At 41.4% G+C, this 27,357-nt stretch overlaps 2 protein-coding genes across 5 annotated transcripts in view; one reads left to right on the top strand and one right to left on the bottom strand.

Annotated features, from left to right (window-relative positions):
• The window catches only part of ankfn1b (ankyrin repeat and fibronectin type III domain containing 1b), a 143,857-nt gene extending 127,395 nt beyond the window's left edge, over window positions 1-16,462 (bottom strand). The window contains exons 1-2 of one of the 2 annotated variants that reach the window (XM_067576626.1): window positions 16,148-16,462; window positions 11,290-11,384 (exon numbers count right to left, since the gene is read on the bottom strand). In XM_067576626.1, the coding sequence (XP_067432727.1) occupies window positions 11,290-11,306 (17 nt within the window). In that variant the 5' untranslated portion in view covers window positions 11,307-11,384; window positions 16,148-16,462. Of the gene's footprint in view, window positions 1-11,289; window positions 11,385-16,049; window positions 16,126-16,147 lie in introns of those variants that run through there. The other variant, XM_067576627.1, reaches the window with a different exon arrangement.
• Window positions 16,128-27,357, top strand: part of capn15 (calpain 15) — a 42,008-nt gene continuing 30,778 nt past the window's right edge. The window contains exon 1 of one of the 3 annotated variants that reach the window (XM_067576631.1): window positions 16,128-16,204. Coding sequence is in view for 1 of the 3 variants with exons in the window: in XM_067576629.1 (XP_067432730.1) it covers window positions 23,232-23,410 (179 nt within the window). In the remaining 2 variants the exon portion in view is untranslated. Of the gene's footprint in view, window positions 16,205-18,742; window positions 19,024-21,045; window positions 23,411-27,357 lie in introns of those variants that run through there. The other 2 variants (XM_067576630.1, XM_067576629.1) reach the window with 2 other exon arrangements.

Below are 27,357 nucleotides of genomic sequence, written 5' to 3'. Positions count from 1 at the left end.
CCCGCCAGTTACTTTCTTCTGATGCCGAGACTGCAGATACTTTTGAGGTAAATTAGACAAATTGCCATTCTGAATGTCCTGCAGTTCACATATAAGTAAATATTCTTTAAAGCTTTGACATATTCTTGCTCCACTTCCACAGGCGTTTTCATTAATATCTGATTACAACCCTTCTTAGGACAGTGTGGGCATGTGCAGACACTGCTTGATTGACATCTCCCTGACTATCTTGTTAGCATTTTTTTGGCACCTATTAGTGGCGGAAAAATTATACTTTTATCATTTTAATTAGTGCATGAAGTTTGGTGACTTCATTTAATTCCCAGCAAAGCCCCGCCAAGCTTCAACCTGAGCAGAGACCTAATTAGTTAGAAAAATTGAAAACACCTGTGTGGGTGTGCAGGGCCGTTAATAATCAAATTTAAAATGATGTTGAGTTTATGTTAAAGGGGACGTGTCATGCACATTTCCATCTCTATATTTATATTCTGTGGCTCTATGGAATATCTTTGCATGATTTACGGTTGCATGTTGCACCGCCATGTTTCTACAGTAGCCCAGAAAAGACTAACCAAACACTGGCTCTAGAGAGGGCCTTTTGCATTTTTCACGAGTTTCACAGCCACCATACTTTTCCTACACGCTTGGATGGAAGGGGTTGAGGGGAAGGATATTCAGCTGGTTGCAATCTGCAACCTCACCACTAGATGCTACTAAGTCCTACACACTGTTCCTTTAAGGCCCCCCTCCCAATGATCTGATCGGTTAGCTTCTGGAAGCTGCCCCTCAGGAGACTTCAAGCTATGTAGACAAACAATAGCAGTAGGATTTCACTTCCGATCTGACATATGCAAGTGGACAATGCAAACAATCCATGGAACAAAGTCAGTAACACTACGGACATGAACGATCTGTCTTCACTTTGATGAGGAAGTAGACGTAACTTTTCAAACAAAGCATTCAGAGCAGGCTGAAGCCCTGGCTTTTGACTTTCAGGGTGCCCGTCTATATGCATTCATGTTTTGAAACTTTGACTATATTTGACATAGTAATCCAACATAACAGTACAGAAAATCACAAAAAGTATGCTATGCCCCCTTTAAAAAAACATAGAGGCCAATATCAGATAGCTGTGTGACCACTGAGCCTAGTTTACATTATTAATTTTTAATTGACATGGTGGGTGTATGTGATGTGCTGTTGTGTGTAGCTTTGTATTTTGTACGGTGTGTTCTGTGTTTTTTTGTGTTTGTTTGTTTCTTTTTTTTTTTTTTTTACTTTGTACTGTTTGTTGTTGTGCTGTTGTATGTTTTAATCGTGGGGGACTACGGATGCAAATTAGCTTCAAGCTAACTCCGGTGCAGTGCATCATTTATGCTTAATACTGCGCACTGTCCCATTCAATAAATCAAATTAAATCAAATCAGATATATCATCATTAATGTCATCAAATGTTGATATTGGTATCAGCTTAAAAATCCAGCAAGAGTCTGGCTACAATGTGCACACGGAGCATGCATACACTCATGAATATGAAATCAACAGCCACTTGTGACACATTGAAGAGTGACAATAAATAATCGCCAAGCCCTCTGAAATGAATCATTGTCACCATACACACACATACACACACACACACTCTACAAATCCTGGCAATCAGTCTGCAGACTCCTTGATACACCATTACACTCTACAGTTCATTTGACAAGAAACATACAGCCAGCCATGGAGAAAGTGAGAGACAGTTTAAGAAAGCGTCTTCCTGTAATTACTGTGGCAGTTCCCTACTGGGATTAGTCAGATAGGACCATTCACAAGACACACAAACACACACACACACAAAATAGGTTTTTCACTGTCAAATGAAAACACACCGGAAGAATCTTTGATATGCTCATGTAATGATGAGCACGTGCTATAGAAACAGACTCACACACTCAACGCACAGTGAATGAACACTGCCACAGTCTTTATGAGTCATCAGTAAAGGAACCTGTGAGGCAGCCCCAGGATAACATCACTCACTGTGCAGATGTGTAAGCGTGTTCCTGACGTCGTCTCGCACACTGACATCCCTGCCTCTACTTCGATCTGTCACCAAGCCATCCCTTCTTTCAACTTCCCTTGCTTTTTCCTCTCATCCTCGGTTAGTCACTTCCTCCTTTACCTCTACGTTTCTCTTGTCTTTTATCTGTCTCTCAACCTTAGCACCTGTTTGATTCCATAGAAATTTTATATTACTACTCCATCTATATATGCTGTATATATAATATTATTAAAAGAAACAGAGTAGATTTAGATCTAAAGCTAATTACAATTACAGTGTCTGCTATGGGAGTAACACCTGTTAGATTAATGTGATTACAATCACCTGTTACAATGATTACAATGACTTTTATTACTGAAATCAGCTGTTTTGTGACAAGGATCACTTTGAAGATGTTTACTCTGATCATCAAGGGTTGGAATCACCGTAATCACAATTCAGACACTTAGCCTAATAATCATTTTCAGTCATCATTTCCAATCATTTTGACAGAGCAAAGTGTCACTGACAGGTAATCATCACTTGTTAGCAGAAAGTGGTGTACGTGTCACACTAGTTTTTACATTCCCTTGTGGAATTAAGGGCACTTTATAATGTAAATAGGTATTGATTTTGGACACAGTTCAGAAGAAAAAATATTTCCTGCTATAAGATCTTTCGATGTAAGCAGTTAACCCATAGTGACATGAGTGTAAATGCCAGCTCACATAGCACACCGCACACACCAGCATTCTGAATTGTCATAGCAGAAAAAAGTCTTATGAGGCAAAGTTTGAGGAATATTTCTTTATCTTGTATGTACCTCCAACTGCAATGTAAAGTGTTTAAGGTAAACACAGTATCCTTCTTTGAATAACAATAATCTAAAATATTTCTTATCCAGCTCTCTCATCCAGCGGTGGATCATCTATCTTTCACATGTGCCAATTCATGTTCTCAGTGAATTTCTAAGAATTATTGACATGAATCCATGACTGTGTCTGTGTGTGTGTGTGTGTGTGTGTGTGTGTGTGTGTGTGTGTGTGTGTGTGTGTGTGTCAGGACACTGGTACGTTCTGTATCCAGCTCAAGGGGTGATCAGAGAGGAACAAACAACAGCTGGGTACCGCATGATTCATATCTCCAACTGACATATTTTGCACAGGGGGGGAAACTTCAAGGATATAAAATCTCTGTTCGTCTCTTTTCATACATTTTCACATTTATATATACTTGTAAGTGTGTTCTGTTCATCGGACAAGAGAAATCACTCAACTGTATGATGCAGAGACATTGTTAGGAATCGTGTTTGCCCTCGAGCCGTTCTTCTGACTGAGTCAGAATGCTTCCTGTCGACTTTCACTCAGTACTTCTTAATGATAGATGAAGCTTGGAAAAGTAATTTTGTTAGCCAAATACTTTTTCTCCTTACCTCAATATATCCTTTTTGACATTTGTGAAGTGACATTTTTTTCAAATGTGAATGTTAAATATGTCTCACACGGCACGTGTATTGTCACATTAAAGCCGGAAAAGCACAGGTGTCATTAATTAATAATGGCTGCGAGCACGTATACCTGTCATTAATGTTATTAGTTACACCTGAGCTTTTCATGCAGTGATGAGCCAAAAAAAAAGTTGAACCACTGAAAAATTTGAACTTGAACTGAATCTAATTACTTCATGCGATGTATTTTTCAGCATTGGTAGAATAAATCACCTTGTATTTGACACAATATTCATATTTCAGAAATTAATTATTTTCTTCTCCGTATTTATTTCTGGTATTTTCTGCATTTTAGATGTGTCTATTTATGTGATGGTTAAATTAGTATATTGAGCTGCATGTCTGGTTGTAATGGCAGTAAAATGAACTCAACTCAACTCATAATTTACTAAAAACTTGTATTTCACATAGAGCACTGAATGACCATTCATCTACAAATGCATTCAGGCAAGCATGTACATACACATCACAGTGGAATGCCACATTCCTCTCAATTAATCATCGTCAGAGAGAAATGGAGGGCTTAGAACTAAATGTCTCTTTCTCTTTCTGCCTCCCTCCATAACTCCCTACGTATATATTCCTACCTGACCAACCATCTCTTCCTCTCTCTCGCTCTACATCACCACGCCCTTCCCCCTCCGTATATGCCAGTCAGACACACTGTTATTTAGATAGCTTCTGATCCTGAGGGCTGGTCTGAATAAAAGATGAAGCGATGCAAGTATCAGTTGCTGACAATGAACTTCTCTTTAACTCACTTCATCTCCCGACCCCTTGACCTCTACGACTCCTGATGACTCGTCACTTTCAGGAGACGACTTTGTCTTGATGTTAAAACCATATTTGTGTCCAATAAAAGCAGGTCAGAGACGTGAGCAGGTAAGAGGGACTGAGACTGTGTTTGGTTAATTAGCTTTAGGCAAAAACGTGCATCTATACAAAGGCAGTTCATACATATACATTATAAACTGGAGGGTGCATACCTGCAAGGATCCAGATTTCATTCCAGTCTTCCTTTCGAGTGTACCTGTTCTCAGTAATGGTTTCCCAGCTTATGTTCCCCAGTGATTAAGCCAAGCTAATCAATTCCTCTTGTGTGGGGGGGGGGGGGTTCACTGGGGTGTTGATATATAGCTTACACACACACACACATACACACAAGATTTATGGCAGCAATGTGGTGCATACTAGCGATTCAAAAAGACCGACTGTGGGTTCAAGCCACCGTGTCAGTGAGCATCATGTGTGTCCTTGAGCAGCACACAATATTTCTAACAGCTCTTAGTTCTCTTTGAACACCTTTTGGGTTTTCATACAATTATCGGAGTCAGTGATTTGTTAAAACCGCATCAGAACTAAATGCACAGACTGTGCCAGTGTTCTCATGTGTTTCGGATATTTATACGAAATTTAATACTGCAAAAAATGTTTTCAAAGGAAGCCAAAATGCAATTCTAATTGTGTTTTCTACATTTCAGACAGACACAGGTTACCACTGATTTCACTATGCTATACAGTGCTACACTATGTTTAAATGACTTCAACACTCAACAGCATCCTTAGTATTGTAATGTACCCTTTTTATGAACCCCTTATGAACAATTCAATACATTTCTCACATTACACACTTACACACTACCACTAGAGGGCAACTATTCCTCCCCCCCCCCCCCAAACACTCTTTCTCTTTATTTTCTCTCTCCCTTTCAATCAAGTGACACTCACACAGGCACTATATATTCACCGCCGTCTTTGTTGTTCTCTCGCATAAACATCTAAGAAGATAATTTGATCTCAGTCCAGTGATTTCCTCTCTCTCTCTCTTACACACACACACAATGTTTTGAGACCAACCACTGTTTCTGTTTTTTGTTCATGTCTGATGTCCAGCCGACCGCCCCTCCATCATTCATTATGTGGTGGATCGGTTGAATTTGAACTACGCTGTGAGTCATTTCTCATTGTCATCATTGTCGGGAGAGTGATTAGGCTGCCGTATGCCGTATGTATTTGTTTATGCGTGTATATGTGGAGGCGGAGTGTTCGACGTGAGATGAGTGCTCTCCGGTGGTGGTCCCGACACCGCCGCACAATCAGAATCTCTTTTGGACGGGTGAATCGCGATTCATCTGACACTAGCTACGCAAACACACCATCAAGATATGACAACAGGAAAGAGATAACAGAAAATAAAACAAAACATAATGACGATGAAAGGGATCAAGGATGTGTTAGTCTGTGTAGGGTTTGTAAAAGGTTTTGACAGCGCGGTGAGATCATGTCTATCTGCAGACACAGACGTGAGACCTTCCAGCGATGCTGTTCGCACAGCCTTGGAGAATCACACACAGTCACACACCCACACAAGCACACAAACACACAAGCGTTCCCTGTGAGGCGGGGATAATCTGTCTTCTCAACCCAAACGCACGCAGCGGCCCTACACTCAGCATGAATGCATAGCGATGAGCGCGACATAAACAGGTACCTCAAGGACTGCGCTGTGTCACAGGTCAAACAAATAAACAGACCAGCTCAAGAAAAAAACAAGCCTGCTGGTCTGGCGTCACTGACATTAGGCCAAACAAATCCTGAACCTGCAGCCTGACAAAAAGGAAGCTACAATTTGAAGGTTGTTTCACACCATGCCAGTGTATTTTGCAGGGCTTAGAGGAGGAGTGTGTGTGTGTAGTGGTGCACAGTTGTGTTTGTAACCCCCTTAGAAAATAAAATTTCTATTGCAATTGTCCTCCATGTACATAATGCAGATGTGAAACAGGCACAGGGGCCACACTGGAGTACATTTAACTATGGGAGGGGTCTTGGAAATATTCAAGAGACTGAAAAACTGACTACAGAATTTTGTCAGCGATTTGTGGAACATCCCACTTGTTCTTTGCTTTCTAATAAATAATTTCAAGTAAAATCTAATTATAACAATTTACTGTTGAACTTTTGACCTTTCCTGTGCTGTGGTTTTACAATTTAAGTGAAGGCAGAAATGAAACGGTGCAACAGCTGCACGTAAATAAGCTCCGTGCAGATTCCAGAAACGAGATTGGAAATGTGTTCTTGAACACGGTTAACATTTTGTGTATACTACACTTTTTGATGTTTCATGAAAATCATATGACACGTTAAGAAAGATTTGGATTTCTGTGTGATTTCATATGTCCTTGATGGCATCAGAAAACAACAGTTTCTGAGAATAAAGTTCAAATAACAGGAATCTCGGTATTTGGGGATGTGGTGTCTCTTTTCAATAGTTCAGTGACCTCTTATCAAAGTACTTAGAGGGCCATTCTTAACAATCCTGGCTCAAACACTGTGTTATTGTTACTAAAATTAAAAAAGTTGCAATGTGGAAGTCACACAGGAGGCATTGACAGCTGCGGCAGCCATGAATCATCTTTAAAAAAAAGGTTGTGTAAAGGCCACGAACATTAACATCGACTTGTTTGTGCACCCCTGCATTCTCTGTCTGACAGCTCAGCCCCAGATGACCAATTAGAGCCCTTCTAGTTACCTGCTCACTGCAACAGATAGTATTTACACAGCTTAAGAAAGAAACATCTTAACTCTACTACTCAAGTAGCACATTTAACTGTTTACTCACAGCATAAGTAAGTAATTGTCACCCACTTTACCATAAAGAATCTGACTTTAAGGTGACAGGCTTCTATCATCAGCCCCTGCTTCTGCCTTCCCCGAAATGCTGATATACTGTGTAAAGCCCCCCTGATAAACTGTGGCCATTACCTCCTCAAATAGCTTAGACCTCAATTTCTCATCACTGATTTCTTCACAGGCTGTGTGAATAAATCTAATGTCGGAACTGCTGATCAAATCGCTGCCAGCTAAGCCTTGGTGCAAGTAATTCCCTAAGTAACCCTAGAAAAAGGGACTGGTAAATTTGTTCTGGGCAGTTGTTCTAGACAAATGACACTGATGTGAGCAGAGTCAAAGAGGGAAATTAATGAGCTATTACAGTAGCTTATTATCCGAGACAGCCATGTTTAAATCTTGGTTTAAGTTGTAATAATAAGACATGATGTCATTTTGTGAAAGTACATAAGAATCACAGAGTTGGAAGTTTGACTGCCACTACAATATCTAGTGAAGAATGGCCCTAACCGTGATAACACAATAGCTTCATCAGTCACATGAAATCCAGCACTGCGTAAGTCCCAGACAGCATGATGATGATCACACTATCCCCAAGGGAACATTAATGGTCTACCATAGGCTATCAAAAAAATCCAACCACAAAACCACAGCAGCCTAAAAACTAAAAAACAAATGAACTCCTCTATAATTTCTCTAAAACTACTGTACTTTTTTACACCTAGAAGACCTATTATATATAGTCGGACAAATCAAGCAATTCGAAGAAGTTACATTGGCTTTAAGAACCTGTAAGAGACACTTTATCTTTTATTTAATAATGAAAGTAATCATAAGGTGCAGCCCTGGATGACTTGTGGTTAATTTGTGGCGATTTAACATGACAGTCTGCGTTATGTGAATTTCTGATGAAGGTCCTCTTTAAATGGCAGCGTGATTATTTGTGATACAAGTGAAATCGTGACACAGATATTAGAGATTTATGAGGTTTTATGGGCCCACTGCAACAAAGCTGTCCCAACACCTGCGCTTAACTGTCAAGCCATGACAGGCTGTATCACGGGATATTAAACTGTACAATCTAATATTGAGCCATATTTCCTTTAGGAACATCTGACCTCATATATAATCAAGTTCCATCTTTTTTTTTCTTTTTTTTTTTTTTTTTGTGGTTAGAACAAATATCCACATTAGTAAACGAGCCTCTTGGGAGCAGGAAAATTGCTCGGAGACAGATAAATTGTTATGTGAAAACACGTTATGAGGCATTAAAATGAAACAAGCATTATCGCCCACTCTCCCGAGCTTAGATCTTTGAAATATGGTCTATGGTGTCACTTTGTCGCAACAACCTCAGTTACTTTGTAAATTAACAACATCAATCAAGTAACAACCAACCATCCTTTACAGGTCGGGCGTGAAATATGATGTTATTATCACCATCGACACAGATTCACATGGAAGAGACTCTTAATATCGTTCGTTCTGTGAACTCAACCTTTCATGTTTGAAACTAAGGGTTGTGTCGCCCTCTAGTGGTTGATTACCCAACCACTCTGAGCCCAGTTTACCACAAATACCAGAGCCGTCCTCCTCATTATGTTTGGTCTTATCTTATTGAGGCTGAATCAACAGAAAAAATAATTGGAATGCCCCAATTGTCAAACAATTATTGGTTTGCTCTCTAGTCTTTATCTGAAAAAGACAAACTCTATTACAATTGTGTTGCTTATTATAAATGGTGTGTGCGTTTGTGTGTTTTGTCTGTTTACTTGGACATAAAAAGAGAGAGGAAGGACAGTCATATGATATCTGTGGGTGTACACGGATACCACACACATACACACACACCATTTTCTTAACTTTGCACACACGTCAACACACTGTGACTCCAACAGAGTTTGTCTAACAGAAGAAAAAGGTGAATGTACGCGTGCACTATCTGTACAAGTACAAGCATGACTGTTTATATGTGTGTGTGTGTGTGTGTGCACATGCATGGAGGTGCATTCAAAGCCCCTTTCCCTGTTTTGATGACTCACCGGTGAGTCACAGGCCAGAGAAAAGAGTAGAGTTGCGCAACTCAGGAACCCCTCTCTGTCACTACTGCTTGGCACGGTGCAGCGGCAGGTCGGAGGCGTAACCTCATCATTAAGAGAGAGCTAGTCAGATTGGCATGGCAGCCAGGAGGTGTCGAATAATGAGGTGCGTGATTCAACAATCGCTGATGCGTCACAGTCAATACAAGACATGTGGGGGGGGGGGGCCGGCTCCAATATACTTTAAATGAATGGTTTCACTTGACAGGTAGGGGTGAAGCAAGTAGGAGGGAAAGCATGTAGGCACGCATCCCTTCCTGGACACAGTCACAGGTTTGAATTATACATGCTGCATCTACCGCCGATGAGAGATAGGTATAATGAAGTGACAAGGAGAGTGTGATTCACACACGCACACGCATACTTGAACGCACCGTCACCGAAAGGCAAAGAAAGCCGACTCATACTGTACACGCACAGTCACACAATGCCAATCCTGGTTCTGCTATCTGCGGAATGTGTCGAGAAGGGAAGAGGACGTGCAAGAGAGCCAAGAAGAAGATACAACTCCCATGGTTCTTATCTCGCTGTGCCCAGCCGCAGCAGAACTGACAAAGAGGGGAAGGGATCATTTTGCAAAGGAAACTACTATGTGGTGTAAGAAGCAGAGCAGATTATGTGCAGCAGTTACAAATAGAATATAAACACATAATAGGAGTTTGTTGTTTGAGGCTTTGGGTAGCTAGATCTACATCTGTATGGATGAATGGATGGATGGATGGATGGGTGGATGGGTGGATAGATAGATACACAAAAGAGCATTAGTTCACAGTTCACTTCCTAACTAAACGCAAGAAGTATTCTGAAATAAGAGAAGAATTCCTTCACAAAGCTACCTTATGTTCAGAAATCCCCCTCTGCAAACTTCCCCACATCTTAGGAGACAACAGCTCGCTTGGCTGCACAATGAGTCTCCCTTCAACATTCATGCCAGTAAAGATGATCTGATTTACAGATAGACAGGTGAGCAGACAGACAAATGCATATACAGATGTCAGAATGTCTTTCCAGTGTAGCAGTGTTGAGCAGAAAAGGTCATCCAAAGGACTGGAGGTATGTAGGGTTAGATAAATCAGCTCCCCATCCCCCAACAGTGTAAGACTGCCCTCATACAGACGTTTCAGTTATCGCTCCACTGAGGCATCATTTTCCATGAGGCATCATTTTAATGCTTTCTGCTGACTCACTGCTTAAAAAGAAGACCTAAAGGTAGAAATATCTGTGGTTCTGTGCCACAAAGTTTCCGTGTAATTGTGTGCGCTTTCATGGATTTAGACTGTAGTGTATTCATGATTATATGTGGGTTCCTTTATATTCCCTGCATTCACTGCCTCGCTGTGCCAGTAAGATTGTGTATCTAAGCCTTACTTCCCAGAAACTCCATTCATCAAATCAAATGGCAACCTTTTGCATACTAGATGATGATAAGTTCTGTTTTTCTAAAAATAGAAAATAACAGGCTTCCAAAATGCCCAGACATGCTGGGCTGTAAACCTTCAAGCACCTCATCAACCTGTCCTACTAAAACAGTGAGAGACAAGTTGGAAGAACACAGAGCATCTGTTATGATGTCGCAAGCTGTCAAAAGAATTGTCCAAGAAGACCGGTGCAACTGGGCTTGGGTTCAGTTTCTGTCCAGATGTTGTAGGATCTTCACGCTCTCGATTAAATGTCCTCACCTCAGCTCACCTTAAAACTCAATTCCGAGCCACTAAGTGTTAAATCAGAGTCTAATAATTCAAAATGGCTTTGGCTTGAGACATATACAAAGGTTGAGTGAACTGTGTAGAAGGGCCTGCAATGCTTCTCAAAATTGTATTTTACAGTATCCAAAAGACGCAATGGGCTGGAATCATTTGCAGTCTGCTACCATATATCGCTAAAAAATGCTTTTCCAGTCTCAATGCCATGCAGACAACTGAAACGTGGGCAACAACAGTTCCAGGAAGCCCAAAAATAGAAACAGGAGGAAGTTCATTCAGTAAACACAATAAAACATGTTTGGCACATAAAGACGTAATCTCTCTTACTCTAGGAGTTGCTCCATTCCAGCACCCTAGGGCTCCAGTGGCTCCCCAGGTTTTGGGTCGGTACAGTAGTCCTTCACTTACGGTGTGGCTTTTACCTGAGAAAACACACACACACACACACACACACACACACGTGTTAGCCTGGCAGAGCTTACATCAAGGGTATATTGTGAGAACTTTGTAAAAGAGAGGGAAATGATGAACCAGCAGGCGGAGTACGCTATCTTTCGCTCATTCAAAATCATTGCTTATCTTTAAAGGCGTACAGGAGATGTACAGGATGTAAACTCACTCAAACTATGGCCTTGTCTTCTCTCTGTCCTCTATATCTGTCATCTCCTCTCTGTCTCTTTAAGGGCCTCTGTAGGCCTCTCAGATGGTGAGGTGTTGAGTTTCAAAGTTGTTCTCATACTGTGTGATTTATGATGGAAAGAGAGCTAGCCTGGGTTTCTCTGCTGTCTTGGTCTTTCCTGTATGTATATACTTAGACATCTAAAGAGTTTGAAGAAGCACTGAAGCAAACATATGTGGTCAGGATTATCAAGCTCTCTCTATCTTTGTCAGTTCATCTTGTCAATGGATCCTATTCAACTGTTCAACTACCAACTGTTCACATCATCAAGTACACACTTGAATGGCTGTTGCATTGATTTAATTACTTAATGTCCTTCATGCCATAGATATAATCTTCATCTTCACAAACACACACACTCCTTGCTTAAGAACACATTCAACACAGCAGACAAGAGTTTCTTCATCATCGCCCACAAATCTTTCCCAACACCAATAACACTGACCCGTTTCTCACTCAAGGAAACGCACCATGAATCTAATTAATATTATTCATGTCGATGTGAGGTAATTATGCAGAGCTGCAGCACCTGGATAAACTGTGTATGGGTGGTGACACCTTTCTCGCCCCAAGCCTGCATGTTAATTAAGCAGAACATCTGGCGAGAAGGGAAACATGCTGCCGAGTTGCACCGAGAGGACGCTCCCTTGAATCAAAGTGCTGATTGTTTTTGGAAGGTGAACTTCAGTTAAATTTGGGTTGCGTGTGCCCTCCTGTGCCAAGATCTGCTCCAGTCAAAAAATTTGATAAGCAGCCAATCTCTGCTTTGACTGATTGGATAGAAAGATTCTGGCAAAGTGGAGACAGCGGATGTTAACAGTGAGTGCTGCATTGTGCTGCAAGGTCAAGAAATGCAAACTCAGTTACCTTTCCTTTACATGCATCTCGATTTAGCTTCATGTGTACTGTGCTGCACAAGGACACTGATAAATATCACAGAAGGAGATAGTTGGATTGTGTTGAAGAAGCCTAAATAATAAACAGAACTTGTGCTGAAACAACTAGTCTATTAATCGATTGCCGGAAAATTAATCCAATCATTTTTAACACTGATTACTTTACTATTTAAAACATTAGTTTGAGCTTTGTTAGAAAATATGCTTATTTGTTTTCTGGCAGAGAGTTAGATGAGAGTATTGATAGCACTTAGCAGCCAGTTAGCTTAGCTAAGCAGAAAAACTGGAAGCATGGGGGAAACAGCTAGCCTTGTTCAGTCCGCCCAGCAGCACCTCAAAAGGTCACTAATTAACTAATTAATTTGTAGTTGTTTTGTTCTTCATTTAATCAATACAAAAATTAAGTGTGAAAATGAAGCCAGTAATTTCCTGTAGTCTCTGCTGGTTGCCTAACAACCGCTCATTTTCTTCCTCATTATTTTTATATTTTATTGATGGAAATTTTAATGTATTAATTTTATTACAGCTGCAGTGATTAGTCGAGCGACAGAAAATTAATAGATAATCAATTGATCATTTTGAGTCATTTGACTAATTTGACTCGATCAACTAGTTTGACAGGAGGTGTGATGTGGCAAATCTATAAATTACCAACTGCAATAAACTCAAAAATGTGTTTCCTGGACAGGATTTTTCAGTCTACAAAATAAAAATAAATGGAGACATCTTTCGACCAATTCCCCAAATGTTCTTGGACTGGATTTAATCCTTGTCTGGGAAACCAGCCGATACAGTTTTTGTAACTGTGTCCCAGAATTACGGGCTTAAATTAGGGTCATATGTATTGTAGCTGTGTAACACCATATCTGAACGTGTGAAAACATTTTGTATGAATACATTCAAATGTGTGAAAGTGTAAAAAGGTTTCGATCGGATGAATTCAAATGTTTGAATGTGTAAAAAATATCTGAACACATGGATTTCATTTTTGAAAACTGTAAGATCTGTAGCTGTGCATGACATTTCTCGAACAAATGAAAAAGATGTGCACAAATAATTTCCAGTGTGCGAGTACATAAAGAAGATTTGCACAAAGGTTTGCAGTTATACATCTGTTTGTTCACACAGAACTCAATTGTGTGTATGAATCCCAAGTTTATAGCTATGAATCAAATTTATGAGTACAAATCAAACCTACGAATACAAATACTTCTGTCCCACGTTGGACGCCTTCTCCTGAATAGCCAATAGGGATTCTCTGAAACACCGGGGGCGTGTCCGCTGAAGGCGCTGAAAGCATGACTAATTTTATACCATACAGAATGGCAAAGTTTGGGCAACAGACTGACAGACAAAGGGACTTATACCAGCTGCTCACAGCTAAAAAATTCAACAATACATCAAACAGCAGGGACAAAAGACAACTGCACAATAGAGGAAAGAGTTATTAACTTACTAGTGTCTCAGCTTTATGAATACGCTGTGGTATGCTCTCCAGATCTCCCTTCATTAGCCTTAGCAGTAGACACATTTTAGTCAGCTAAACCTTATTTTTTTATGAATACCTGCTTTTGGTGCTACTCTCAGGGTCATCCAACATGCCATTTAAACATGAATTATGAAAAACAGACAAGAAGTAAAATGTACAACATATTCCTCATGTCTCATTTCTCTTCTCATGTTCAACCAATCTGTAACTACCTTCTTTCCCTCACCAAAGTCATCCACATTCACGGCTTTGCTTCCACCTAGTCATGCATACTAATCTGCACTGTAACTCGGAGCAGTGGCCAGCCGCTGCCTGCCTGTCCCATCAAACATGCATAAGAAACAGATGTATCTTTGATGTCGGCTTGTTCATGTTACCCCATGTGCCTGAGTGTATGTGTGTGCGTATGTTTATGTGTCTCTGTCAGCGTGCTCCCAGGCCCTGCGGGCGCAAGCCAGACCGGGGAGATGCGGCTGCATGCCCCAACATACAAGGAGAGAGGGAGAGCTGACACAGATCCTCGGAAAATCCTGGGACAAATAATCAATGCAGCAAAATTATCTTGGATCCAATTTTGTCACTATATGTTATAAAGCCTATGTACTGTGGATTTCATTGAGGTAGTTTCAGTATTATTTCACTTTTTGAGCTTTCTTATGCTCTGATTGACAAGATTACGACAACAAACATCTTTGCTCTCTTGCATTTGCTTTTGCAACTTCAGAATAGCACCAAAAGTGAAAAAATATTAACTATTTACCTGACAGCAAGATGATACTGAATGAAGTGATTATGCTTCAAAGTTCAACAAGTATTTGGGCATATTACTCATCCGCAAAATTAGAGGTAATTAGATTTATAAAATATATATACGGTAGATTACAATAATTATAAAAGAAGCTTCCTGGCTTTGGTGTGGTTTGGTCTTCCTTGTGTTTTGGCCACCCAGTTCTTTAAGGGGAGTGCTTGCTGATGTTAGGATATTTTGCTGGCATCGCACTCTGTGACAAGTATGGCACTGGTCCATGAGACTGTCATCTTTAAGCACCTGGAGTTGTGAAAACTTCCCTTGCACAAGATTATAAACAAGTATAATAATGACTCATCATAGGGGAGAGCTTATCCTGCTTGTCATTAGCCATACGCATGCCAGTAGCTGCCTGATGTACTCTGTCTGGGTGTGTTGTACTGTCTGCGCGTGGTAACATCTGTAGTAGTGAGTGACATAAACAAAGTCCCAACCGACCCACTACCCATGCGCCCACTCCTGTCCTGTCCTCACATAAGTCCATGACCGTGTACAGTGACCCTGACCCCATCTTCCTACCATCCACAAACACATGTGCACACAAGCCCTATGAAACATACAGTGACACACTTTTTTGTCCTTCATGCAATTGTCGCCCACCCCCACCCCTCTCACTCACCCACACACATCTTTTTCCTTTTCCCCTAAGACAATTGTGTTGCTCACTCTCTATTGTGGAAGCCAGTCGTTTCCACATGTGTGTTGGCAATAAAACAGCAAAGAGCCGACTAAAAGCATCCCTTTCCTGACTAGCAGGGTCACAATTTGTCTCATATAAACACAGGACACACCTTAGTCCAACAGTTTGCACATATCCTTCTGACCCCCTTACCTCCCTACAGTGCTCATGCTCTTCTTTCCACTGGCACAGGATACCAGTGACCAAATGGTACTAAAGCTGCCTGTCTTTCTGTGATATTCTCATTCAAAAAAAAAAAAGTTAAACGAAATAACAGCACTATATGTGGTGTTGTTATAGACTTTCTGTAAAACTTTAGAGGAGTTTTGGAGGGAGAAACTGTGAAGCAAAGCTGAACACTGAAGCTGGCTCTTTTGTGTCTTCCAACGTGCCTCGCGCTGGGTTTCCCTAGCATTGTCATGACAACAGTGTGTACGCACCGACACTGGCCTTTGAAAACAATACACCAAAAGTTGACTGAAGTGGGCCAGCTAGCGACTTTCAGACGTTTCTGCCCTGTAGCTAACGTTACTCACCCAGTGTAGTAGTAATTAGTCTTCTCTTTCTCTCCGAGCGAAGAACAAGTGCACAAGTGTTCAAAAAGAAGTGTACAAAGATGCATTCATTCTCATACCTTCTTGACGAGGGAAGTCTTCTTTTCCTTTTACAAGTATTCCCGGGACGAGTTGGGGTAAGCTACAGTCAACTAGCTAACTTTTGTCGTGTTTTTCCGAAGATTTGACTAGTTTGTTACACCGGTACAAACATTATCCAAACATGCATGGACGCTGTGGGCGCTAGCTCTACAGGACATGTGAGAAACAACGTCCAGCGGTGTCTTTCTCCGCCCATACTCATTCTCTCAACTCTTCTGCCCTGCTTCTATCAGAGGATGCTTTGCTCCGCCTCACTCAAGCCTGGAGATAAATCACTATAATCACAGATACTTTGTGTCTCTTGAGTGCTGGCAGACTGTCTGTTCCCAAGGGATTTTCAAGGGTATCACAGAGAAATGACCTATAATCAATTTCACTTCCTCTAAGGTTATAATAATTCGCATTGATTCACCCACCCTCTTCAAAAGTGTCTTGAATTCCCTTATTGAGATTTTTCTTCCTTTCATTTCAATTCATACAGTGGTACAAACACAATCCAAGTCAATTCTGCTGAATGAATGCGCACAGGACCATTATCTTAATAAGACGTTAATGGGTTTCTAGACTTTGCCCTGCTATCTCATTACTGAAGTACCCAACCCGGTTGATATTGGCCTAATCCTTTGAACTTCCCCGGTTCAAACAACCCGGGTGACACCGGCATTAACGGAGATAATCCAGACTCACTGAATGTCTCACATGCTACTCTTTATCCTGATGAAATCTAGATTTCACTGGGGGGTTTTAAAGTAATGGTACAGTAGACATCTCAACTGGTTCAACCAAACAACATGCAGGCTAAATTAACTCTAAAAAATGATAACCTATAGCAGCTCAAAATAGAGTTAAAATAATGTCCTTAGGAAGGTTTTCAACCATGACGTCTTATAAGTGAACTGAAAACTTAAACCTATTGTATGGACCAATTAGTCAGATTAATGGAAACAAAAAAAAATAGAACCAAATACAAAAATACAAGGATATTCAAGTAATCCTATACTGTACAAAACCATGGATTAAACACGGGGGGTTACCATAAACTCATTGTTTGTTACAAAGACAAAAGTCTCTTGTAATATTGGAGTCATTTGATTTTCATTATAATGATGTCATACAGGACAGTAATCATTCTCTCAAGATGCAATTGATATGACCTACATCCATACACGGTGATGGGACGAGCAAGATTTACAAGATGTTTCTTTATTTTTCCCCCTTGTATCATTCTTTAAGAGTTTCAGAGCAGACAGACAGACAGACAGACAGACAACAATAAAACCACCAGAAGAATGTAGTGCCTAATTACAGTGAGTATTACTCAGAGCAACATCTGTGATAGTAAAGTAGGTCAGTAGAGGTAATAAAAGTAGTAGTGCCAATAGTAGTTGTAGTACTGGTATTAACTGTAATAGTGAAAGTGATAGTACCCTGTGATTAGTGGTTTAGCGGCCATAGTATACTACAATATATCAAACTTTTTTTTTTCTATTGGGCCAATATATTTTAGGCTGCAGTTCAGGTGGTTTAAAGCATTCACACATGCAACAATAAATCAAAGAAAAAATGTATTGAAGTCGTGCTCAGCAGACAGTACCAGTAGCACTTGTCATAGTAGTAGTGGTAGTTGCAACAGCAGCAGTATGATATGATATGATATGATATGATATGATATGATATGACTTCTAAATATGAATCTGTGTACAAAGAACAAGCATTGAAGGAACAAAAAAACAGACACAGTCAACTGAACAAAAATTTAATACAGAAATCTATATTGCATAATTACAATGGAAATAATTATTAATAGAATTATACTAGCAGTAACTAGCAATAAGAGCATTGTTTTTAATATACAAGCCTTATTCTGGTGGACTAGAATAAATGTATTGAGAGACAGTGCTCCTACATATTTTCCCTGTATATGCTCCATGTTAACAAATTGATGGCACTTGCCTCCTACAGTAAGCCATTGATGATGAGGATAAATGTAGTTTTTAAAACTGGGGCAAACCGGAGGCTGATAGATGAAAAGCATCCAATGACATCACCTTTCACTGTCGAGTAGTTTTGATAAAACCGTAATATTACAAATATATTTTATGAAGCTTGTGGAGGACATAAACATTTTCAGTATGTGAAATGACCTGTTTTATTGAATTTAGACCCAGCTCACACATTGCTGATACCGGTTCAAATCAGACACTTGATGGCTCAAATATAGCGGCACTAGATGGCACCAGAGTGCCACTATTTGACTCCGGTCTTTACTAGTCTGAGATTTGAAATTTAATATTTAAATTCAGCCATGACAAGAATTTGTAAAGTGTGGATTGAGAGAATGAAATGAAAATACGAAATCACACACTGATTTTTGCTCTTGTTGTTGTTTTTTGTTTTTTTCTCAAAGGTAACGACATTCGTTCCCGGATATCCTAGTGAAAATGTCCGTGTTGTCCATGGGAAATGGAGTTTTCTGCCCCCGCATTCTTGAATTGGTTTTACGTACGCTGACATGCGCTCGCGCGCAGCAGATTATATACGGTACGTATTTGACGTACGCGCGCTCTGTATTTGCTCCTTGGAGATTCCCCTTCCTTCCTGGGCGGTTTGAGGGAAACCTACACGGTCACATCAGTTTCGATAATACCTGACGGAGTGAAAATAAACTGTACATATACGTGTTTGTCACAAATGTCTGGAAAATGCGCCGGCAGCGGAGAGCGCGAAGCTAAAGCCTGGAAAGGTTACGGTGGCTAAAGTACAACAAGGGAAGAACTTATCGTCTCGATGGCTGTGAAAAGTTAACGCGCAGACGACTGAAAAACAGGAATAATTCCCCTTCAGCCGACTTGAGGTAAGAATAGCCGATTCGTGCGTGGACTTCACTAAGTACACAGCTGTATGGCAGCGTCGATAACGTCGACCAAAGAGTGTCTTTGTTTACAGGGTCCCCAACGTCCTCTGCTCCCGTTGTCTCAATGGGATTGTTCAATGTTCGTGTAATTAAGTGACAGGGCTCACAGGCTTACAGTTTGTCCACAAATAGATTGATTAAGTGATTTCCGCGTATATTTAACCATGGTTACACATGACGGCTGAGGAGTTTATCTTATTCCCGCCGCCTCAATGCGCAGAACAAGATAACACTACAACAGCATGGACCTTTTGATATGACTAGTTTGTTCCAAGGAGGTCAGAGGGAAAGGTAAACTTGCATCTGGAAACAGTAGAGATACATTGGCTTGCTCATGGGCACTTGGGGGGGCTGGATTGGTTGTTGACCTGAGGCCTGACCACAGCTAATCCAGTTGAAGGACAGGCTGTAGTGGAATAAACGTCAAAAATAAAACCCACATCAGTATGTTTACAGTATTTCATTGAGACTGCTCAGGAGTGAGTTTGCAGCAGGTTCTCATTTGTGTCCTGCTTTCAGCATGTCCACTAGAGAGGGAGAAAAAAGGCTTGTGATAGTCAGGACATTTTGGGTGGTGTAGAAATGATAACTTACAATGTACCGTGAAATCAGCTCACATCCTTCCTTCCCCTTCTTCCCCCTCTATGTCCCTGGAGAATAGAGATGAAATCCAATCTCTCTCTCTCTCTCTTGCACTGACTGTGTCAGCTGCTGTATCACTGGGTGCTGACTTGCAGAGGGACAGGTGGCCCTTGGACAGGTGCACCCTTAACAAAGGCTTGCAGTCCTCGGACTGTGTCTGGATTATGTCCAGTTTTTTTTTTTTTTTGTTTAAAGTTACACAATAGTGTTCTTATTACTATCTTATGGCTACAATTTGTGCAAGCTGCTTTAGTAATTCAGTTATGCCTGCATTTATGTTTGTAGTTGTGTGTGCTTTCTGAATAAATATTGCATGATTTGGCTAAACTAAACAAAAATACCTGATGGCGATTGTGCAACCTGCCCTTGCTTTTGGACATTGAATGGAGTTTTATAACTAATACTTATAAGCTCATAAACTGGTTGTTCCTAGCAATCAGAATGACGCAGGCCTTCTTGAGTGCTCTCACCCCACACTCTGGTATTTGTTTTGGATGTCAGTCTACATTGGCAACCATGTTACATGTTATTGTAGGCTATACTTTTCTCTGCAATTGCAATCAAGTTTACCCAGCAACAAACCAGTTTCAGTCTCAACAAAGGAACAGGAACAGGAGTCATGCTTGGAACTTTGCATGAAAAACACACCCTTGTAACCACCGTGAACCTGGTTAAGCAAGATTTCCAGACAAATGACAGTCAGACAGCCCACGCAGTCAGTCAGTCTGCTTGAACTGCATTTCTAGTTCAAAACTAATGGTTAACCCACTGCTTTATGCAACAAAGGATGCACAGAACAGTATGTGGTATGAGTCATTTCATGTGAGGTTAGGCTTGTGCTTTATACACTGTCTTGCTGGTGAACACTGAATTCAGAGAGAGAGAAGGAGAGATCAGGAATGAGGTCAGCAAAGTGATATGAAGTGGAAGAGAGAGGAGAGGGAAAGTTTGAAGGCTTATCTCAGTAATGTGCAGGGACAGTTGAGCAATGATGGGTGTCGCGCAGTCACCGCTGTCTTGTAGTTAACCCTCCACTTCCTCCCCTGGCAATGACCATTAAGACTGGGTCCTCTTCAGTAGAATAACATCAGCTCATTTGGGCAAATGTGTGACATAAGGTGTATAAACAGTTGGTATACTCAGGATGAACATGCCTCATCCTGCCCAGGCTGTCTCTGACATCCATCACTATTCATTACTCTATTCACATTAATGAGTGAGACCTCTGGCTCGGGCTCTATTGAGGTTTATTTAAATCTCTTGAACGCAGCCTTCCAGCTTTTCTCTGCTAGCCAGACCAGTGCGCATGCGCTCTGCTGACACTCCAGTAATCCGCTGTTATAGAGGAGATTGCATCCTCGTCCACTGCGCTCAGGCTATCAGTGAGGGAGAATTAAATGCCGTGGGGAAAATTATGTACAACGGGAGAATAATAAAATATAATGGGACCATTAAATACAGGCATTAAGGGATGGAGCAGTTTTACACTATGAGCGGTCTAATACCCAAGGCGACAACGGGACTGGATCGAGGATGTCTTGTAATGTAAGGCAACAAGGCTCAGCATCTACAGCCCATCTACGCTGGAAATATGAGATGAACACAGGCTGGATTGGACCCGGCGGAAGATGGTGAAATTTGCGACTGAGTGCCCCTTTCTGGATGAAACCTCCTCGGCTGTTTTCACGTCTCCTAAGCCCATATGTCGCCTCCTGCACGGTACTCTGCCTGGCCTCTGTACCGCTGTGTGGGAACGGACACAGACCACCTTTTTATACAAGTAATGCTTTGCAGTGCTGTTAACAGGATAAATTGAAAGCCCATATGCGCGCGCGTTATCAGCATTTAATTATCATGTAACATTCACTCAACCTGGAAACCTTAGATGTAGATTTTAGCACATGTGATCCCTGCATTATCTCCATAATAATCAGCTGATACTAAATGTATTCCATATATTTTAAAGATTCAACAAACCGCGGAACATCGCTCTATTTAGACTTTTGCCTCAGGGTTTACTGGCTATCGATACTCGTCAAGATGCATGCAAATGTGGTTTCTCCACCTTCACAGCTTCGCTGGAATGATACTTGTTTTATTCAGCTGCTTTTCCTGTAGAGACTTGCAATGACAAGCTGTCAAGTCCACATAAATCCAAGCGCAAGTTGATGAACTAGACTGGCCGACCTCGGCGGTGGGATCAGAACCAAATTAAGCTGTGTCTCACAGACAGCGGAAACTAGGATCATCTCCCGTCCTTGTGTTGGCAGAGCACCGCAGCCTGAAACGGAACATTCCTCTCGGGTATTTTGTCGGATATTATACAGAACTTGAAGCTGAGCTGTAAACATCTTCATGTTGTGGCAACTGACGGTAAAGCAGCGCCTTGAAAACTCTTTCTGGAAACATCTTCCCTTTATTCGTGTGTTTTTTTTCTTCTTTTTTTCACGTTAATTTCTGAAGTTCATGTGAGTTTTCTTTTTTCATATGGAAATCCAAAATTCTGTTCATACCAGAAGAGGTCTTATCTGTGAGAAAGCCCTTCCCAATGATTTCAAACATGAGATTTTATCCAGTGGGAGAAACGCAGCTGGGGTGTTTGACCGGTAAACCTCCACAGCAGCTGCTAGTCAGGCTGCATGTCTGAAAGATGAGACTTGGATATTAGCATACTTGTAGTTTTGCCAACACCCTTCCCAGAAAATGCAATGCATTGATTCCCTCCTGTGCACATATTTGAAATAACTCAAGATCCATGCCACTATTGATCACTATTAGCTGTCTTTAAGGACCATGATGCTGTTGTGATGTCCTGGATGAACCTTGAACTATTTGTTCACCGAGATGCTGACTGACTTCACTACACACGTTTTCCTGCTCTCGCTGATCTTCTGAGCATGTGCAAAGGGAAGAAGAACCAGGCATGAGACTGCACAGACTGGAGAGATGTGTCAGAAGGAACGCAGGAGGAATTATGAATGGCACTGTGGAAGACATGGTGCAGACTGTTACAAGCTTAAAGTCTACAAGAGAGATAATTATAAACCTTTGCTTTGAGAAAATTGTATTTTGAATACCCTGAATTGGAATCAGCACTCCACACACCAAATTACTATTTTAATTGAGAACTTCTTCCCCCCATGCACTGTGGGAAATCTACCCCGATCTGCACACTTGGCCACCTGCGGATTACACTTATTTCTGAGTACCCTTATCTTTGATTCTCTGTTGCTGGGTTTTTTATTTGTTTATATTCTAGCAGTGGAAAGAAATGCTTCCTGTGTGAAGCAGAAAGTTGTCAACAGGAAGTTCACCGCAAATGCTAATACACGATTTAGGTTGCTTTTGTGGTCCAAACAACCCCTTTTACCCTCTTTACAATCAGAGTATTTGGCTGAATACAACTGTGGACCCCTTGTCAACTTTTGTGCTCTAGGGAAAAAAACAAAACAAACAGATCCCCCTCTTAGAGAGCATTCAGAGACTATTTCCCTATCGCCGTGGTGATGGGGAGCTCGGCCTCGTCTCTCACTGCAGAGACTGAGTCGGACCATGGCTTCCGCAGCACCCCCTACCCATCGTCACCCCCTGTGGGCTGGCTTAGGAACAGCCACAGCAGCCCGGTGTGGGGAACCACCTTCATCACACGTCAGCAGCAGCACCCGCTGCCTCATCGAGAGCGCAGGTAAGAGCCAACGCTGTCTAGCCAGCCGGGTGCCAACACATCTCTCAGTTGAGTGCACTCGGGGCACAGGGCAGGACCGGCCGCTTGTTGGGGAAGCCACTGTAGGAATGAGATGTGGGGTTGGATTACACAGCAATGCTGTCATATCCAGCTGGGAGTGTAGAGTACAACTTGCAGAAGGCATTATGTGGAAGATATCGCGCTGATGCTGTTTTTGGCTTCAGTATCCGTGCAAGGTGCACTTTGCGCTATAAAATGACACCTCATCAGTGTTGTTCATTTTGAGAAACTTACCACTTTCTCACATAAAGCAGACTTAGTCTTTCACAGGCCTTTAGTTAAGCTCGCTGAGGATTCAATAACCTCACAGCTATGGATCAAATCCACTGTTTCATCAAAGCTTATCTAATCAAAGTCTGCATTTTGATGTTTTTCTATGATGCACCCGAAATCTGGCTAAGCCGGATTTGTAAACCAAAATCCCACCCCCTTGATTCCTCCTAGCCCAGCTGTACAGTGTGTGCTACTATTTAGGCAGTGCTGAGTGGATTGCCTGGAGAAATGGATTGACTTGGCCACTGTGAGCCCAATGAAAATCAGCCCAAGGGTAATTTTTCTGTCATGCTTTTTTCTTTATCAAGCTTGATTTGTTTGTTTTTTTTTTAATTTAGGGAATTATTGAAAGCAATTTGAATACATTCTCTTAGATCTTGATAAAGTCGTCTTCATGGATGTGCTGTTTCACTCATATATTATCCACACAAAATAGCCTCTACTGTGGATAGAGACACCTTTTTAGTTTGTCTGAAATTGTTTGGATTTTTCAGACTATAACTCCCATTAAGATTTTATCCAAGAACAAACTTCTTATCGAGCAACCAGCAGCTATGTAATTGAGTAAGATTTATGTCTTGCAGTGCAAACTGTTTGTGGAAGAGACATGCTATTCATACAGTCTGTGTTTGTCTGTATTGACTGCATTAAAAAGATACATTAAGTTACTGTATCTACAAGAAAGACTGCTGCAATAAATCATTGTTCCAGTCATTGCCGTCTGAATCACTGTCAACAAACCGAAAGGCCTATCAGCACTGTGTAAGAGGCTCAGTTTGAATGTGCCCCTCATCCAGCAGTGTTGACTGACTTTAATCCAAGAGATGATCTCCTCAACCGCCCTCACAGAAACTTGTTTAGAAGTCTCTCCAGTTTTCCTTCAGCTTTTTGGGTCATGTCTCGATGAAATGAGAACAGGCAGTTGATATCGATCGCCTGTAGTGTATTGAAGTTGTTGCTGAGTCACTCAGGGCTTCATGGTCCGGTTGTTAGTTATTGATTTTCAGAGAGCCCGATCACATTTCCCCACAATGGATGTCATTATTTATTCAGCATCAGTCTCCAGTTGGGCTTTCATCTTTCTTGATTCCTGCCTGCTGCTGTCAATGCTTTCCTTGCAGTTGCTCTACATTTAACAGTTAAGGCTGTCAGGGCATCCATTGCTTATGCTTCTAAGAGCTTTAAAATATAGACAGGGCCGGTTTTAGCCCCTGCTTAAACACATTTCCATCAACCATAGCTCTACGCATGAATGAAACTGTAGTGTAGCTCAAACTGTCAGTGTAGTTTTGCGTCATACAGTAAACTTGTTCTTTTATTCAGCAGACTCTTTCGCTACATTTGTGCATCTCTGTAGCAACGAACCTCTGCCTCCATCACCAATTAGAATACACCCTCAGTCAGCTGAGCGCATAAACACATGCAGACATGCAGAGATATACCGTACACACCATTTCAGACTACTGCTGGGAGGCAGAGAGGGTCTCACACACACACACATACACACACATTCTGACAATAGAGGTTTTAGAAACACTGTGCACTAGCACTTGGAACGTGCCCTCTTATCTACCCCCACTCCCTGACATACACACTCGCAGTCACATTCTCATGCACTTATACACACTGCTGTGTGAGGCTAACAATGTTAGGCAAGCTTTGCTGAGCTGTGACAGAGCATGAAATATAGAAACAACAGAGCAGTATGAGCCCAGCTTAACTTCAGCCATTATCATACAGTTTATTCTTCTAATATCTTGTCCTATAAAAATGTTTTTTTCCCCCTAATTTTTCTTTGCTGAAAGACTGCAGAAATAGTCTTGTCTTTGGGTAATTTCGGTTCGTTTTCAGTGTTTGCATGCGCTGAATCTGTATCTGTACCTCGAATGCGAAGGTTCTCTCTAGAAATCTACCCACTCAACCAGACAAAGATGTGCAACAGAGATGTTTTGTAAGCCCTCAATGATTCACAACTTCAGAAACTGAACTTTTTATAATTCCTTTATCAATAGAAAGTATTTTTTTCTCTGTATCACAGTGTTGTGCTAAAATTATGATTTTGCAGGCTGCATGTAGGCGAACATGAACGGGGGTCACTCAGAGACATTCACTTAGCTGATTCTTATACTTGTATGTAATATGCTTACATTAGTTTTCATCTCTATTTCAGACCCATCTTACAATAGGAATTCAATCAACCAATCAACCTACACAGCATGTGAGTTGTTGAGATTTTGAGGGTGTGTGCATTGTCGACCTACAGTTACCCACAACACCATTTTCTGTGTAGGTTTACTGTTCACCTGTATCTTCGGAGAGGCATAATTTCAGCTCCAGTGTGTTACATTGCAAATAGCCTTGGGAGCCCTGAGCCCTTAAAGTCAATGTCTTCTCTCTCCAGAGTCGACCCCAGTGCCTCTTACTGTCCCAGCATGATGGATGATGGCGTTTATCGCAGCTCCATTCCACTGGCTTTGCTCCCTTTAATTGGATTAAAACCGGTCCACTTGGATTCAACCAGAAATGATTACTGGCAGTGTTTATTTCAGAATTATTTCAGCGCGTCCTCCCTCGCTATTGCCTGTCTGATGAAGACGGGGCCGCGTCAGGTCAGTCCCCAAGCCAGTAGAATAGATTTGGCATGCAGGCTTTGTCTCACAGTGTGGCTTTCTTTGGGAAACAGTGCACTGATGCGGCAAAAGAAAAACTAGCCTATTGGCACTGCAACTGACATGATTCCAGATTCCCCCATTCCTGTTGCCATGGAAATCTGTAGCATATGTTCACTAACCTAATTCCATTGGGCCCTAGATAAGGCCACACATGGTAACCTGGCTGTCTCATACATAGAAAGAAACCCATTCTGGCAAATCACAGGTTATATTGCGGAATACCACATAACCTGCTGATTATTCATGTCAGTGGTTAGTAAAGTCAAATAGAAGCAAGTGAGCAACCTCATGGCAAGTGGTTGTTAATGGTCTGCCTGTAAGGATTACATTTTTGTTGTGGTAACAGCAAGTCAAACTTTACTTTTTGCCGCCTGTTTGAGAAGTTCCCCTCTTGCTGAAGGCAGCGCTGTGTCAGCAGTGCTCCTGCCCTCCAGGTTTGGGTGCCCACAGGAACTTTGGATTAAACATTGTGCCCCTGCCATCTCTTACCCTTCTTCCTCCCCGATTCTGGAGCTTCCTGCCGGCTTCCTGCTCGCTCTCCGCTTTGCTCCTTGCCACTAATGTCTGCTGAAACCCAGTCAGACAGTTTCCTCTGTTTAAAGATTCAAATGTCTGAAGCTGTCTCCACCGCTGACAGATTCACTCTTCAAAAATGAGCAGTGGTCGTGAAATATTCACTGGGGTCGCAACTAGAGGTCAGAAACTACTGTTATTTCTTTCTTGACCAGTATTTGCTTTTTTTTTTTTTTTTGCATCTTTAGTCTCTTTACAGGATTAAAGTTTGTTTGTTCTTATCTTACTTTGATGATGGTTGTGGGTTATGAGGTTATAAGATCATGAGATGTGTGATCTTCTGGGTCAGGCTTACATAAAAACAGCAACGAACTGCCTTGAACATCACGTCATAAAAAGCACAGAGCATAACATTTCCCTGACACATAA

This window comes from Thunnus thynnus, chromosome 20 (genome assembly GCF_963924715.1).
Source record: "Thunnus thynnus chromosome 20, fThuThy2.1, whole genome shotgun sequence".
Lineage (NCBI taxonomy): Eukaryota > Metazoa > Chordata > Actinopteri > Scombriformes > Scombridae > Thunnus > Thunnus thynnus.
This window is presented reverse-complemented; position numbering and strand designations above follow the sequence as displayed.